The sequence below is a fragment of the Rhinolophus sinicus genome, chromosome 1 (assembly GCF_057876585.1).
Source record: "Rhinolophus sinicus isolate RSI-liver-muscle chromosome 1, RSI-T2T, whole genome shotgun sequence".
Classification (NCBI taxonomy): Eukaryota; Metazoa; Chordata; class Mammalia; order Chiroptera; family Rhinolophidae; genus Rhinolophus; species Rhinolophus sinicus.
In genome coordinates, this window is record NC_142501.1 from 48982912 (window position 1) to 48999900 (window position 16989).

Genomic DNA, 16989 nt, shown 5'->3' on the forward strand with positions numbered 1-16989 from the left:
TTCCAGTGCATCAAAAATGTAACATGTAACATCATAACTTCTTCTAACATTGGGATTCTTCATATTTTTATATTGCAATATGAAGGACCAATTCTTGAAGACATTCCCAACCCTCACATATTCCCCGCCTGTTGTGTATCAGTTAGAATCCTGGCAGGAAACAGATGTCACACTCAAGCTGGCTAATTAATGAGAATTTAACAAAGGGGCCATATATAAAGATATGACAGAAAATAAGGAAACCAGCAAGAAATAGAGCAGGTATCTCCCGAGGACAAAACAGCCAGAGTTGTTACTATCCTTAAGCCTGAAGAAGCAAATAGAAGAAATTATCAGAACCTGGAGAGGGTAGCTGAACAGAGAGGGCCCCCTGTCAGGAGAGGTAGCTTTCAGTAAGGTGACACAAATAATGGTAGTGACCTGGCAGAAGGGAATCTGCAGAATAAATATCCAAACTGTATCTCCTTCTGATATCTTGCCAGTGATCTCCACTGGTCAAACCAAGCCAGAATCCAGGGGACAAACGAACTCATAAATAAGGTTTATATAGGTCAGCCCCCAGGATACAGAGCAGGGTAGAAAAGGTGATTGAGAGGACCTAGAGAGGCAGATGAAGGAATCCATCACATCCCCCATGTAGGCATATAGCTTAGTGAAAATCTCCTTTCAATTTGAAAATAACGTGGTGGAAGGTTTTTTTATTCAGCAGAACTAGAAAGCAATTTGTATGTTAAAGCATCTGTGGGGAAAAAAGGAACACACTAAACGACACTCAGACGTGTGATAAGGTAAGAGAAATATTTATTTAATTTTGCACAAGAACAAGCTTATACTTAACAAATTCAACCAAATAATAATTAAGTGCAGTAAAACAAGGAAATAGGAAGGACTTTTCCTGTTAGAAAATATTAAGTAACCATGCCTGTGCATTATTTTTTATCATTACAAGAACTTGTGTCAGATTTCCTTTTAGAGTGTATACTGTACATAACACGTTCTAGCTTTTTTGCTTCTGAAAATATAATTAATTCACTGCCTTACATTAGATTTTTTTTGCAGTGAGGAACCTAACTGCTTCGTGAAGATTCTGATCTAGAGAAAAATTTTCTGCACCAGTGAAACTTGAGGCTTTCAAAGCTCTGATGGGTTCGGGCTTTATATCCAGGGCTCATGACGTCATGGTGTATATTCCACACCCATTCTTCTACACGGTGATATCAGACACAGTAGAGGCAGGATTCTGATCTAGTTTTGCCCCAATAATTTTACTTTTGTGATTTTCTCAAGCTCCACAAATGTCATTATTCAAAGTCCACTCAGCTATTAACAAAGCTGCACTTAGCTGCCTACAAATCATCCACTTTAAGTTTTAACTTTTTTTTTATTATTATCTTTTTTTTTTTTTTGGTCTTTTTAATGAAAGAACATTCTTTGAACAGAAATCTCCTGTGAGACAATTAACTTCACAGCTCCTGAAGGCACTGTGGATCCACTGAGCAACAGATGTGGCCATTCTAGGAAAAAAAAGGGGGGAAAGAAAAGCATTGTATGAATTTTTAAGCCATTAGTAAATACTCACACTGATTGGCTGGTACACACAAACATGGTTTGTTTGTTATTTCTGCATCCTTGGAAGTTCGATCAATTGGCCCCACCACTTTTCATGTCTCTCATGTGGTAGAACTAATTATGTCCAGTTATTTGTGGCAAATTGTAGGCTAGCTTTATTTACCCCATGGCATTCTCTTACATCATATTTGTTCTTTTATTTATGTATTCACAAAATATGCATTGAGTATATTGAGTCCTAGATATGAGTATATTGATGAATAAAGCAGACACGGTTACTACCCTCATAGAGCAGGGCTTATAGTTTTTCTAGGGGTATAAAACTAATAAATACCAAGCAAACATGCAATCAAAAATTGTTACCAGTACTAGAAAGGAAAGAAACTAGGTGGTGTCATGAGAATGATAAAAGATGGGCTGCTTAGATTGGGTGGTGAGGGGAGAGTTCTCTGTAGAAGCGATATTTAAGCCAGACCTCAAGACAGCTGTATGAAAAAGTAGACCAGAACCACGGGGAATAGTATGAGTAAGGCTTTGAAGTTAAATGAGTTCTGTGTAGTTAAGAAACTGAAAAAGGTCTGGATAAGAATTTTAAACTAGTGAAGAAAACAGTGTAGAGATGAAGTAGGAAAAATAGGCAGGGAAGGGCCAGCTATGCATAATTAGTTTTTATAACAAAATAATAAATAATATAGTATTTTGTGACTCCATATGGTGAACACACAATGTGACATATAAATGATACATTACAGAATTGTACACTTGAAACCTATGTAACTTTACTAACCATTGTCACCCCAATAAACTTTAATTAAAAAATAATATAGTGTATTACAAAAAGAAAAAAAACTTCGTATCTTATTCTTTTGATTCCTTGTACACTTACTTTCTTCAACTAGCTTACAAATAATAATGATGATATTATTACTACAATCATAAAAGGATAATACCCGTCTATTTCCCGAGTGCGTACTCTTACGACATGTTACCAGGCACTCAAAATACGTTATCTAATTTCAACCTCACAGCATTCCCAGTAGGTTCACTATTAACAGTCACACTTCCTTAGATTCAAAAACCAAAGATTTGAAAGCTTAAATATCATATCCAAAATTGTACAGCTAACAAATGGTATAACTGGAACAAAAATTCAGGTTAGTCTGACTCTAAAATTCATCCTCTATTCAATATTTTCTCAGAAAATTGACTTCAGAGCATTAAAAATGTATTATACTTTAATATAATAAAATCAAAAGTGTCTGTTCCTATAAGATAAAACTTAAAAAAGAAAAGATTTTGATACTTTAGGCTTTGTTGAAGCATACCAAATAAGGAAAAATACAATCTATATCCATCCTAATCCTCTTTCTTTATAAATTATTATTAAGCAGTGTTCTTACTCTGACAGCAAGAGAGAGTCTCAAACATCCTTTTGATCTCTAGTGGCATTTTAAAGCTTTGTCATCATGCTTAGAGGAAGATATTTTTTTTTTTAACCATAATCTGATTACATGATCTTTCCCAATCCATTAACCCAATGAAATGAGGGGTGTACCAGTTCCTGAGAGTATCAGTTCCTCAAATTGTATGACTGTTGAGCAGAGAGTTAAGGAATTTCTGGAGCCTTTTGCCATCGAGTATGTGAAAGTAGCATTAGAATCCTATGGGGGAGAAATCACTAGTATGGTTCCAAGGAGCATTTTTTAGGAAAGGACTGTATATTTCCCAAAATCTTCCAGGAATGTTTTTCTTATTCCATATCAATATGTTCTACTATAACAAGATAAACGCTGTGTAAACCATATCATTGGAAGCCTCTCAATTAGGGAAACATAGTTCATACATGAAAGATATTAAAGATACTAATAAAACATCCCATTGGGGTTCTGGTTTCAGTAATGGCATAGTTGTTTATAAGAGACTAACCCAGCTACAGATAACTACAAAGTCTGGACAAAAAATAAAAATAACTATTTGAAGCAATGGAAAGTGACACTGGAGGGGTTTCAGTTTTTGTAAGAAATGTACTTGTGATATTCATTTTTACTTGGCATTTCCCCTTAGGGTACTCCCTAGACTGTGCTGCTTAGGGTAAGTACAACTCAAGCAGAAAGCCATAATCTGATAGGTCCTAGATGTTACAAAACAACTTCTAGGGATGTTGGAGTAGATGGAAATTCAGGAGGAAATATCTAGATAGGAGGAAGTGAGTCAGCATATAAATGTCTATCAAATCTTTGACTGGGTTTTGAATAGCAGAGAAGACTCTAAATAGACAGAGTCACAGTTTAAGGGTTGAAATATCTGAGCAAAAATTTCAGGTGCTGCTTACTGTGTAGCAGTGTTTAAAACCAGTGTTTAAAGCAATGATTAATGTAAGACACATATTATATTATATTATATTATATTATATTATATTATATTACATTACATTACATTACATTACATTACATTACATTACATTACATTACATTATATTATATTATATTATATCCGGTCTTATATTATATTAAGACCGGGTCTTATATTAATTTTTCCTCCAAAAGACGCAGTAGAGCTGATGGTCCAGCTAGGTCTTATTTTCAGGGCAACGCGGTATTACTGAATTGTACACTTGAAACCTATGTAACTTTACTAACAACTGTCACCCCAATAAACTTTAATTTTAAAAATATGATGGTAAACTTCAGCAGAGAAATGAAACTATACATAGAATTAAGTGGAAATTTTAGAACTGAAAAGGGCAATATCTGAAGTGAAAAATGCATGGGATGGGTTTAACAGATTAGAGATGACAGAAGAAACAGTCAGAAATTTGAAGACCAAACAATAGAAATTATACTTAAAACAAAGAAAAAAATATTGAAATAAAAACAGAGCCTCAGTGACCTTCAGGATAATATTAAACCACATTACATATGTATAATTGGAGTCCCAGAAGACTAGAAAGGAGAAAATGTGGCAGACAAAATATCTGAAGTAACAATGGCCTGATTTTTCTAAAAATTTGGAGAAAGAACATCCATTTAGGTATTGATAAACTCAGAAAACACCAAAGAGAATTAAGACCAAAAGAAAAAAAAAAATCACACCTAAATGCATCATAGTCAACTTCTAAAATCCAAGGACAGAGAGAGAGTGAAAGGAGACACAGGCTAAAAAAACAAACATATTGCAGACCGAGAACAAAAATATAGGTAGCTGAATCCTTATAAGAAAAAATGGAGACTAGAAAACAATAGAGTATCACCTTTAAATTGCTGGGAACAAATCTGTCAATCCTGAATTCTGAATTTAGTAAAAATATCTTTCAAAAATAAAGACATTTTCAGATAAATGTAAGTTGGGAGGATTTATTACCAGTAGATCTGCAACGTGGAAAATGCTAAAGAAAGTTATTCAAGCTAAAGGAAAATGGCATCAGATGGAGACTCATAAATGTAAGAAGAAATCAAAAGCAACAGAAATGGTAAATATGTGGATAAATATAAAGTATAGCATTTTTTTCTTCCCTTAATTTCCTTAAAAGATGTTTGACTATTTAAAGCAAAAATAATAAGATGAAATTTTAGGGTTTACAATGTAAAATAATTATAAGCCTAAGGGGATACAATTATTCCAAAGTATTACATTTTATATGAAGTAGAATAATATTAAATCTTATTATATTGTAATAAAGTAATAGTAATATATTGTATTTCTAGGCCAGCAACTAAAATAATAAAAGAGTTATAGTTAAAAATCCAAAAGAACAATTAAAATTGAATAATGTAAAAATGTAAATAAACAAATAGAAGGGAGAAATGCATGAATAGGAATATAAAAATAGATGGGACAAATAGAAACAAATGGCAAAATGGTAGCCCTAAATCCATCAATGTCGAAAATCACATTAAATGTAAACAAACGAAATACATCAATCAAAAAATGAGATTGTCACACTGGATTAAAAGGTAAGAACTAATTATACATTATCTATAAAAAATGCACTTAAGTATAAAACCATAGATAGTTTGAAAGTGTGTGGATCAAAACAATATGCTATGTGGCTAAATGAATAGCAGACAAAATTGACTCCAAGCCTAGTAGTCTTGCTAGAGATAAGAAGGGACATTACATAATGATAAAATGGTCAGTTACAGAAGACATAAGAGTACCTACTGTGTGATTACAGTTATATGAAATTTTAAAACAGGCTCTGCTTAATATTCAATATTTTTTCCATGTGGGATTTGTTTTGATACATAATAGCATATAAAATCACTTCCCTCACATTGTTGTCCATCCATTCAAATATTTGTAGAATACTCCTTTTTTCCTGCATTGAACTTCAAAGCTCTCCTGATCATCTATTAAAGTCTTCAATATAATGTTGCCCATTTATGGGATATTTGTTTCCATAGATAGATCTAGTTATCTGTTCTAATATTGGTACAGAGGTCTACTTTCAAAATTTTAAGTTTGCTGTTTCTGATAGATGAAGGCAACATTTAGGAAGTTAGTAGCTTCATCCTTATAAAACTATCTTTTTCTATACTTCAATTATTTCAATATTACATCTAGAGTCTCCCCAGGAGTTAAAAGTTGCCCCCTGGTTTCCAGTTTCCAAAGTGTCTTGCTCAATGTTTATTTACGAAAGAAAATGACCCTCTAGTCCCTCCTCCCTTGTTATTTCTCAACTGGATAGATCCCTCTCTTATTTAGAGCTCAAAGCCTAATAGTCTGATAGCACTCTGACCCAGCATGAGGGTGTGTCCTCTTAGATTTAGGAAAGACAACCTTAGAATTCACTTTTGACTCAAGAGTTTAACTTCTGAGTGGAGGAAATATTTTTTTTTTAACTTAAGCAAATTAAATTTAAATACATCTTTAAAAAGGCAAGGGAAATTTTTACCCTATTCCACCCAGCCAACTTTGAATTCTTCAGATATTCTCTCCAATGTCATTTCCTCAGGAAGTAACTGGTTCACATGTCGTGCAGCCTCTTGGCTACAGGGCGCCTTTCCTTCGAGCATCCATCACAGTTTATAATGTTGTCTTTATTTGTTTCATGACTTCACTAATGTCTATTACTCCAACGTCAACAATAACAGCCAATGTATTTTGAGTGCTTACTCTGATTCCAGATGCTGAATTCTTTACTTAAAGTCCTGCTTTGTCCAGTAGAAAATTCTGTGTTGATAGAAAGGTTCTCTGTATGTGCTATCTAATAGGATAGCCACTAGCCACACGTGAGGCTACTGAGTAGCTGAAGTGAGCCTAGTTGACTGAGAAATTTAATTTTAATTTAATTTAATTTTAATTAAATAGCCACATGTGGCTACTGACCACTGTATTGAACAGCACAGCTCTAGACAAAAAGACGCTAGGCAATAATTTCCAGGAATGATTGTGACTGTTTTTGCTTATCATTATACCCTTGGTACTAGCACAATACCCCACACAATTTGTATTTATTGACTGTAGTGAATAAACCAGAGAGGGGTAGCATGGGGAGGTAAGTAAAAATGGTGCTCTGAAAACACCAAATTAGAAGACTACTTACCTCCAATTCATTATCTGGAGCCTGTTTTGCATAAATTTTAATTTTTAAATAATACAAATATAGACATAAACATAATAAAAATGAGTATTGGAGATAAATTTGGCAAAATTGAGTAGATTATAACAATTCACATTTAACAAGAAGGGGATAGGAAAACAGAATCAAATAGCAACTTCTGATAATTAGCACTTACCTGACAAAAAGTGAATTTAATGCCAAAGTACTCTTTCTGGAATACATTCCTTCCACGAACCAAATGAAATTCTAGTAGTTGTATATAAGGCAGTGATTGACAAGCTTATTATGCTCTTTACCCCAGAAAACACTCTAATGTTTTTCTGCCTATTACTTAATGCATTTTTCTTATTGAAAGTATCTGTCTGAGCCATATTTGGTGTGTTTTTCATCCCATTATGTGGTATATATTTTTGTTGTCACTGCTCAAAACAATTAGATTAAGAGTATAAGGGGACTCAACTCTGGCAATTAAATGTCAGAAAGTATTTCCCTGTTGGTCATTAATGCTGAAGTGTCTAGATATGAACTGTTAAATGTACTCATACTAAATGTATATTAAAACAACATTGCACATACATTATAATAACTTTTATTAGTATAGTAACTTTCAAATTTGCTAATGCACTTTCAAAAAACAACATTAACTATGATTGCACAAGCTAGAAATTGTGGTTTGAAATAAATAATAGTATCTCAAAGCTTAAAGCATTTTATATTTGTTTGTCCTGTTACATCAAGCCACTCTAGTAAGAATTTGCACTGAGTGAATCTGAATTAAATTGCTCTATTGAAAATTGTTTTTAAATGGAAATGCTCACTTTGAAAAACAGAGTTGTGTTGTGCTGGGAAAAATTTGACATCTTTGCTTTCTTGTTGTTGTTAAGACTTCCAGATTTTTTAACTTAGTTTTAGTGTTGATTACAAAATTATGACTATGAAAAACAGTGACCTGTAAATCAAATGTTTATAGAAATAATCATCAAAGTAGAATGCTTTCAACTTTTGTTCTCGTTGAAGAGATACAATGCTCTATTTTCCTACAGTAATAAGAAGGAAAATCTTGATGACTTATGTCCAACTCTAAAAATAAAATATGGTAAATAACAGATCTTAAAATTTTCAACTCAATGTAACTGACCACAACAAACAAAGAAATATGCCCATTTTTGCTTTATTGATTTTCACTTTGGAAAATGTAATGTATCTACTTTGTCAATATATCTTACAGACCTCATAAAAGAACCAGATAAAAATCAATAAAATAATATCATCCTCTATTATGAAAGAAGAAACAGGAAGTTTAGTGTTGTAGGTTTATTTTTAAAGAGGTGTACACTTAGATATTTTAGGGTAATTTAAGTAAGTTGCTTCTGTTCTGGTGATAGAAAGAAGGGATCATTCGGTGTATGGCCGTGCACCGCTTTCTCCCTGCACACGCATAGGGGGATGCACTTGACATTCAGTACTAACAAATCTGAGTAGCACTTCTCCCACCTCTCTTTGAACAACAAATAGGAAACAAAATGCTGCCCATTGGGCAGGTTAAGCAAGCATGTGACCATCTATGAGGTCTGGGTGCAGCTGGCCAGGTGCTCCTGACCTGAATTTGATGGGCTTTACCTTGCACTGGCAGAGAGTACACTCGGTGCCATGTTTGATCCAAGAGGAGCCAGTGAAGCGAACCACATTCATCTCATCCAAGCAAGTTTTGGTGATGTCATTGCGGATGGTGTCGGCCTGGCAGGGGTCAGTGACACAGCGCGGGCAGCACTCGTTCTCGGGGAGCACACTGAATTCGCACTCCACCTCTGGGCACGTCAGGGGCCAACAGTCAACTTCCCCTTGCTGTAAGGAAAGCAGACATGCAAGGGCCGAGAGAAGGAGGACGGGATGGAGGAAGGGGAGGGGAAGGGGGAGAGACGGGGGAGGGAGCACGACGTTTACTGCATACTCAGTTTATGTGATGGACATTTATACTCAGGCCTTCAAAGCCACAAGCAGAGCGATGAGGGTCTATAATGCAGCTGGATTGTCAATCGGTCCTCAACAATTTAAACAAGAAGAACAGTAAAGCGAAAGCAAAAACATTCTCTTCAAACAATGAAATGTGCATACCCCTATCTTTCCAAAGAAAAAGGAGAATGATTTACTATGGAAGAGATTTTTATTTAACTTTTTGCCTACGAGATGCTCTTTTTAGTTCTTTTGATATTTTCCCCCTAACTTCACATTTATTCCCTTCTGCATAAAAGAAAGTTGTGTCCATTTATGAAAAAATAAACTAGTATATGAAGGGAATTTGACAATTTTTATTTGTTCATTTATATATTTGTCAGTGTAGGGATTTTGGGGAAAAAAATAAATGAGGAACTGCTATCAGTCTTTTTTATTCCACCTGGGAAAATTGTGTGAACTGGATCTTTCTAAAATGTAGTTCCCACCTGTTTCCTATTTTCTTCATAATTCTGAATCTCATGGTTTTGGAGATGAAAGCAGCCTTCAGGCACAGAAACTGACCTTGTTCTTTCAATTGATTTTTGGGTTGAAAGTATAAAAAGAAAGCAACAAAAAAGCCCTGCCTTAAAAGTATCCTCAAAACTAGCCATAACTTTAAAAGTAGCATCTGAGAAACTTTCTTCTATGAAGACACATAGACCAAATTTCCTTTCTATTTACACCACTAGAAAGAAATAAGAATTTAGTCATATGAAAAAAAAAGGTGTTTTCTTTATCACGTCTATATTTTCTTTTTTACCTACTGTTTCCAGTAGAATTTTCATAAATATATATAGACATTCAATTCTAACGTTCTAATAAGTATATATTACATATCCATGTTAAGTATAAAACAGGGTGCCCACCAGAATAGCACCAACAGTAACAATCTTTAGAAGGAAAAAAAATATGGCTTGTTTTTGTTTTTCTTTTTCTAGGAGCACGAATGATAGAAATAGATTAATGAAAGTTTTACTTGGAAACAAAAATGATTCTTTTTTTTTAATGAGTGCCATTGTTCTCTTCATAGCAATTATTTAGGGAGTCCTTAGTACACACCATTAGGTGTTCTAGATGCTGGAGTGTAAGTGAGCCTACACTGAATGAGGCTGAGGAAATGGGGAGGGCCTTTTCTTCTCAGTTCTGGAGGTACTCCTGAAAGACACATACAACATGGTGCTTCACGTCCACCCCAGAATACTCCTTTTCAGGTCCCGACTATCACCGTCATCTTGTCATCCTAACCAAGCTCACTTTTCATAACTGCAGACACTATGGCCAGGTGCTGCATACTGGTGGATGGTGGAGGGCCAGGTTGCCTTCCTGTTTAGATTCTGGGCCTACATTCTTCCTGTACTTCATGTAACTAAACTTACCAAGCAGCGGCACTGTTGGCAATTCTGGACCCAGGTGTCACCACTGTTGTATAGGGTTTCTCCATTTTGATGGAGGCACTGACTGCTAAGCCTTGGGTCACATTCAGGGCAGCAAAAAAGGTCAACCGTGGGGTTCTCACAGTCACAGACCATCCGTCGACACATTACAAATCCATTCTGTAGTTGAGAAGGAAATAAAGCAGTTACTTAAAGCCTCCATTTCTCAATATACTAATATCATATATATGTGTGTGACTGTATGTGTGTGTACACATATATACACACATATATAATATATATTATATTTACATATTATGCATATAAAATCTCAGATGTTGATTTGAAAGTTGAGATAATTCACACCATTTACCCAATATAATTGATTTTCATTAAAGTTCCATTTTACAGCTAACACACAGAAATTACACAAGCTACAGAACTTCCAATTTCCTTTCCACAGGAAAGGAAAGAGAAAGTTTCCAGAAATGGCCAGTATAAAATGATAAAATGATACTGATAACTACCACATGGTCCTTATATGTGTGTGTGTGTGTGTGTGTGTGTATTTGTTTATTAGTGCAGAAATTGAATGCTAACTAAATTTTGTTTTGTGTGAGGGCATGTGTGTTTGTATTTGGTTCTAGTCAACAAGTCTTATGTATCATTAAGTTTCTGAAATATTTTAGATCTTATGTTTTTGTACAAACTGTTGTCAATCTCTTTCATAATAGTTGAGTCCTTGATACATAATATTATTATTTAACTATAATTTAACTCTCTAGGTTAATAATTTAACTCAACTAGGTACATAAGACATCTCTCTAAAATTGAAATATAGCTCAAACAGGTATTTTTCATTCCTAGGCCATAGCATGTCCATCTGTCTTCATTTATGCATTTATTCAAATGTGATATTATGACTCTGGAAACCATAGCTTGTTAGCAACAGAATGTTATCAACATGTGAATCGATAAAACACATTGTGGTATTTCAATACAATGAAACACTATTCAACAATAAAAAGGAATGGGTTACTGATATATGTCACGAATATAAATGAACTTCAAAACATAATGCTGAGAGAAATGGGCAAGACACATAAAAGTATGCACTATATGATTCCATTTATATGAGGACCTAGAAAATAGAAATCTAATCTATAATGACTGGAAACGGTGTTTGCTTGGGGCTGGGGGTATAGGACTAATTAAGAAAGAACAGGGGCAACATTTCAGATAGACGAAAATGTTTTATTATATTAATTCTGATGGTGGTTAAATGGATGTATGCATTTTTTTAAGTTCGTTAAGCTGTACACTTGAAATATACGCAAATTATACCTCAATAAAAAAATATTGAAATTTTTTATTTGTACCAACCTGACATGAGCACACAGAGCACCGGTCATTTTCCAACACCCAAATCTGACCATTGTGCTTAACTTTTCCATCATGGATGCAGTCCCCTGTACAGTTCTTTCCATGAGGACATCGGCAATCATATCCACCATCCAAGTTAAAGCAAATGGTATCGTTGGCACAGCTGTGCCTGCCGGTTCCACACTCATCAATATCTACAGCCAAGAAAAAGCAGCAGAATTCAATGTGCTTAGAATATACTCAGTTTCAGACAACTGCAAGCAGGCAAGTTGTCTCCTGACATATACGTAGTCGTCAACTGTAAATTAATTTTCATCTTACTGGCATGCATTTTCTATATATTGCTGACAAAAGCAATGTTAATCATCTAGGGATTTCACAAGAAAATATTATCATGCTTGACTTCAAACACCAAATAACCTTGGTCAGATTTTTAACTTTTATACCTCTGTAAATACCATTAGGCTATACAAAACACTCATTGTTTTTTTTATTAGTTGCAGGTGTACAAAACAATGTAGTAGTTAGACATTTATACCCCTCAAAGAGTGATAACCCCCCTCCCCCAATCTACTACCCCTCCGACATCATGTATAGCTGTTACAATTCCAGTGACTCTATTCCCTATGCTGCACTCCACATCCTGTGACCATATGTATGTGTGTGTGTGTGTGTGTGTGTATATATATATATATATATATATACATACATATATACGTGTATATATATGTGTGTGTGTATATATATATATATAGTCCTATTCTTAACTTTCAAAAAATACAACTATATATTAAATTATAGTTGTGTTTTTTGAAAGTTAAGTATAGGACTCAATTTATCAAACAAAAACAGTTTGGCAGTGGAAATTCTAAAAGCACCAATAATATTTTATTGGAGAAATTATCCTCAATGTTAAAATGGTACTTATGGAAAATCCTTTCTTAGTGGGAGATAAAATGTCATGGGAACCCTGAAGCGTTTTATTCAGTTTCAAGCCCTATTCTCACAGCCATGTCACCCACATGTAAGCTCTTCTCAGGGTTCTGATGAAGTGTCCTTCACTTACAGTCCAGGTATTTTCATACTGTTCTTACACCCTGCCCCTCACCCATGGAAGGGAAAGGTACCATCAGCAATTACCATGGCTCTCACAAAGAATCCACCACTTCTTAACTTTTCCATTTCAGATTATCGTTTCATCTCCTGCCTGACTCAATTGGCAACTGCCCATTCTTCACCCGACCTCACCTATTTCATGGCAATCACAGCCTAAAGCATTTTCATACAGATGAAAAGCAAACATCTTGACCCACAGATCAGGTCCATAGGAGGAGACGTGATTCATTTTATTTGTCCCAGTAATTTAAAGGTCACAAGCCAAAATACATTTCAGGGATATTGTATGAGGGGCAGTGAGCAGTTATTTCCCATTTCATCTGTTTCCTCTGAGTAAAGGTCAAGAAAGAATGAATTAAATCACAGCAGGAAAAGTAGGTTGGCGAGGAGATGGAATGCACAGCTTTTAACTACGGGAAATGTACACCTATTTTACTTGAATTTTCAAAAAAATAGAGTAGTAAATATCTTCCTTAAGTAGTTTGATTTCAACAGCATTGGAGACATGGGCTAGTCAAGATTATACATTTGCCATCTTAAATTCTTAAACACTTAAATTCCGTGATATACGCATTCCTGAAAATAAGCCACATGATATATTTCTATTTACCTTGATTGTTTTAAATAGCTCCCATCTCAACAAAACCAATGAATTGAGACAATAACTGAAAGGTTTTATTATAACTACAATGAACTCTATTAGCTTGATTTGCCAAGGACAATGGTCCTTATAATTATAGATGATGATCAAAAGGAGAACTGTTAGCCAGTATGAGGATACTTTAAAATATTTTTAAGGTACATTGGTTAATATATATTTTTTCAGATTAGAGGAAATTTTCTCTTGGTATTGGAAATGACAATTTTAAAGTAGCTCTGTATTTGATCTATTCAGGATAATAAGGTATATTTGATGAGTTGATCTTTGTCTCCTATTAAATATTCTTATAACTAGAAATTATAGTAAGCAGGAAAAACATTAAACATTATTTGGTCTCTATGACCACAAACTCTACAAATACCTCTTACTACATCGCCCTTTAAATATACACTGTAAGGACATTATTTCATCAATGGCAATGGCTGGATTTTTACAATTGTTTCATTTTGCCTGACATTTAAAATAAAAGCTCTGATATGTGTTGCATTTTTCCCTTAAAGGCACAGAGAGTCTTTGGATTTGCTGTAGAAGACAAAGATAAGATGTCCATGCACAAAAAGAGTACATGTTCTTAAATAAAGTGCACTTACAATAAAGAAATAGAATAAAAAGTTATTCACAATAATGGTTGACATGTAATACATGGAGAAATGTGCAGGCAGAAACATCATAATGGACTATTACCTTTTTTTATCCAATGGGATTTGAATTAATTTTAACTCATCTTGCCTTTCCTGCTTATCTACACTAGGTTTCCCAATGCAGAGGCTATTCTCAATTTAATGGTAATATAGAATTTTGGAATTCATTTTTATATATAGTTTTATTATAAGAAAGGTTCCTAAATTAAATATACATAAAGGGTATATATTCTGCTTTGACAAAGCTACTATGGGATATAAAAATTGCAACTTTAAAAATATATGTAAGGAACTCATACAACTCAACAACAAAAAAGCAAACATTCCAATTAAAAAATGGGCAGAGGACCTGAATAGACATTTCTCCAAAGAGGACATACAGATGGCCAACAGACATATAAAAGATGCTCAACATCCCTAATCACCAGAGAAATGCAAATAAAAAACACAATGAGATATTACCTCACCCAGTTAGACTGGCTATCATCAACAAGACAAATAATAACAAGTGTTGGAGAGGCTGTGGAGAAAAAGGAACCCTCATACAATGTTGGAGGGAATGCAGATTGGTGCAGCCGCTATGGAGGACAGTGTGGAGGTTCCTCAAAAAATTAAGAATAGAATTACCGTATGACCCAGCAATCTCTTTCCTGGGTATCTACTCAAAAAATCTGAAAACATTTATCCATAAAGATATATGTGCTCCACTGTTCACTGCTGCTTTATTTATGTTGGCCAAGACATGGAAACAACCAAAGTATCTTTCGATAGATGATTGGATAAAGAAGATGTGGCATATATATACAATGGAATACTATTCTGCCATTAGAAAAGATGAAATAGTGCCATTTGCAACAACATGGATGTATCTTGAGATTATAATGCTAAATGAAATAAGTCAGATAGAAAAAGTCGAGAGCCATATGATTTCACCAATACATGGGATATAAAACTGAAAACAACAAAGGAACAAGACAAACAAATAAAGAAACAAAAACTCATAGACATAGACAATAGTTTAGTGGTTACCAGAGGGGAAGGGGGGAAGGGGGTGGTAGATGAGGGTAAAGGGGATCCAATATATGGTGATGGAAAGAGAACTGACTCTGGGTGGTAAATACACAATTTGACATATAGATGATGTATTACAGAATTGTACACCTGAAATACATGTAACTTTACTAAACATTGCCACCCAAATAAACTTTAATTAAAAAAAAAGTATCGATAACCTCTTTAGTGAGTGACTGAAAAAATAATGTTGCTAAAACCAATGGTCAATTATCAGTTCTTATCTAACTTGATCTAGCAGTAGCATTTGACACAATTTATTCCTTCTGGCTAATAAATTTTCTTTACTTGTTTCCTATCACATGCTCCTTGGTAGCTTTTTGGGGATCTTTCTTCTGCCCACATACACACTCTTCAGGTGTGGCAACTAAACTATGAATAAGATTTAGCCAAGCAAAGAGATGGTAAAGAGTGGTCCAGTCAGAGATAAGAGTGTGTCTGAAGCATGACATTTAAAGTCATCAAGATATGTGGAAGGAACAGAATGTTGGTACGACTTGACTGTCTAGGCAAAGCAGAGTAGGTAAATATGCAGCTAAAAAGGTACTCAGGGCCCAAGTAAAGGTCATGTTATGAAATTTGAACTTTATCATAAAGACAATACAATGTCATTTTAAGGAACTGCAAAAAAAAATAATAATCATAATCAGATCTCCGTTTTAGAAAGATTCTTTCGGTTTCATTTTGGTAAAGGGATTTCAGTGGATTACAATTTGAAGCCAGGAAATAAATTAATAGGCTGTTTCGCTAGCCCAGGCAAGAGATGGTCATATCATAAAAGCAAACACTTCTATAGTGGTGGTATTACCAGATTCTAAGTACTTTCATATAATGACTCATGTAATCCTCTCAACAACTGGGAAGGTATAATTATTATCCCCGTTGTCCAGTTCAGGAAATTGAGGCATAGAAATGTTGCTCAACTTTCTCAAGGTCACACAGTCAGTAAGGTGTGAGCCCAGATGGGAACCCAGACAGTCAAGGCTCCAAGTCTGTGCTGCGAAGCACAATCCTGTATCGAATGGTAGCAGTGGGGATGCAAAGAAAGAAACAGCAAAGAGAATCTTCCAAGAAAGAAACAATAAAGATAAAGCAATGTAGGGATTTGTTGGCTCCATAGATGAGGGAGAGGGAGGGGTCATGAACAATGGCTTGGAAAATTTGGTTGATGATTATTTAGAGAAAGAAGAGCAAGACTTTGCTGAGAAGTGGAGTGTGTGGCAGGGATGAGGAAAGACATGAGTTAGTTTAGTACACGGAATTATACTTTCCTCTGGGCTTCCAAGTAGAGCTGTCCAATAAGTAATTGGATATATGGGTCTGGAGTTCAGAAAAAAAACTGGGCCAAAATATGAATTGGGTGAAGATATACTTTTATCATTCCCTGTCTCAAAAATAGTCCTTCAGACTCAAATTCACACTTCTTAGTAAGGCATTTAAAGCTAGTTCCTTTGCTTGCACTCTCTTTCCCTATCTCATCTTGCCAATAATAGCATCATACTGAAGTCCTAAAACAAATGCTAGATACTTAAGTCTTTCTTGATCCCAAACAGGAAATAATTTCTCTTTTTGTTTGCTTACAGCCCTGAATTTATATTTTTTCTCAAGTATTTATCA

The 16989-nt window shown here is 34.6% G+C and overlaps 1 protein-coding gene across 3 annotated transcripts in view; it reads right to left on the reverse strand.

The window, feature by feature from the left end:
- Window positions 1–784: 784 nt before the first annotated feature.
- Window positions 785–16989, reverse strand: part of NELL2 (neural EGFL like 2) — a 316912-nt gene continuing 300707 nt past the window's right edge. For all 3 annotated transcript variants that reach the window (XM_019748417.3, XM_074325809.2, XM_019748418.3), the window contains exons 18-21: window positions 11884–12077; window positions 10504–10680; window positions 8753–8977; window positions 785–1514 (exon numbers count right to left, since the gene is read on the reverse strand). In XM_019748417.3, coding sequence (XP_019603976.3) covers window positions 1464–1514; window positions 8753–8977; window positions 10504–10680; window positions 11884–12077 — 647 coding nt within the window. In that variant the 3' untranslated portion in view covers window positions 785–1463. The remainder of the gene's footprint in view (window positions 1515–8752; window positions 8978–10503; window positions 10681–11883; window positions 12078–16989) is intronic.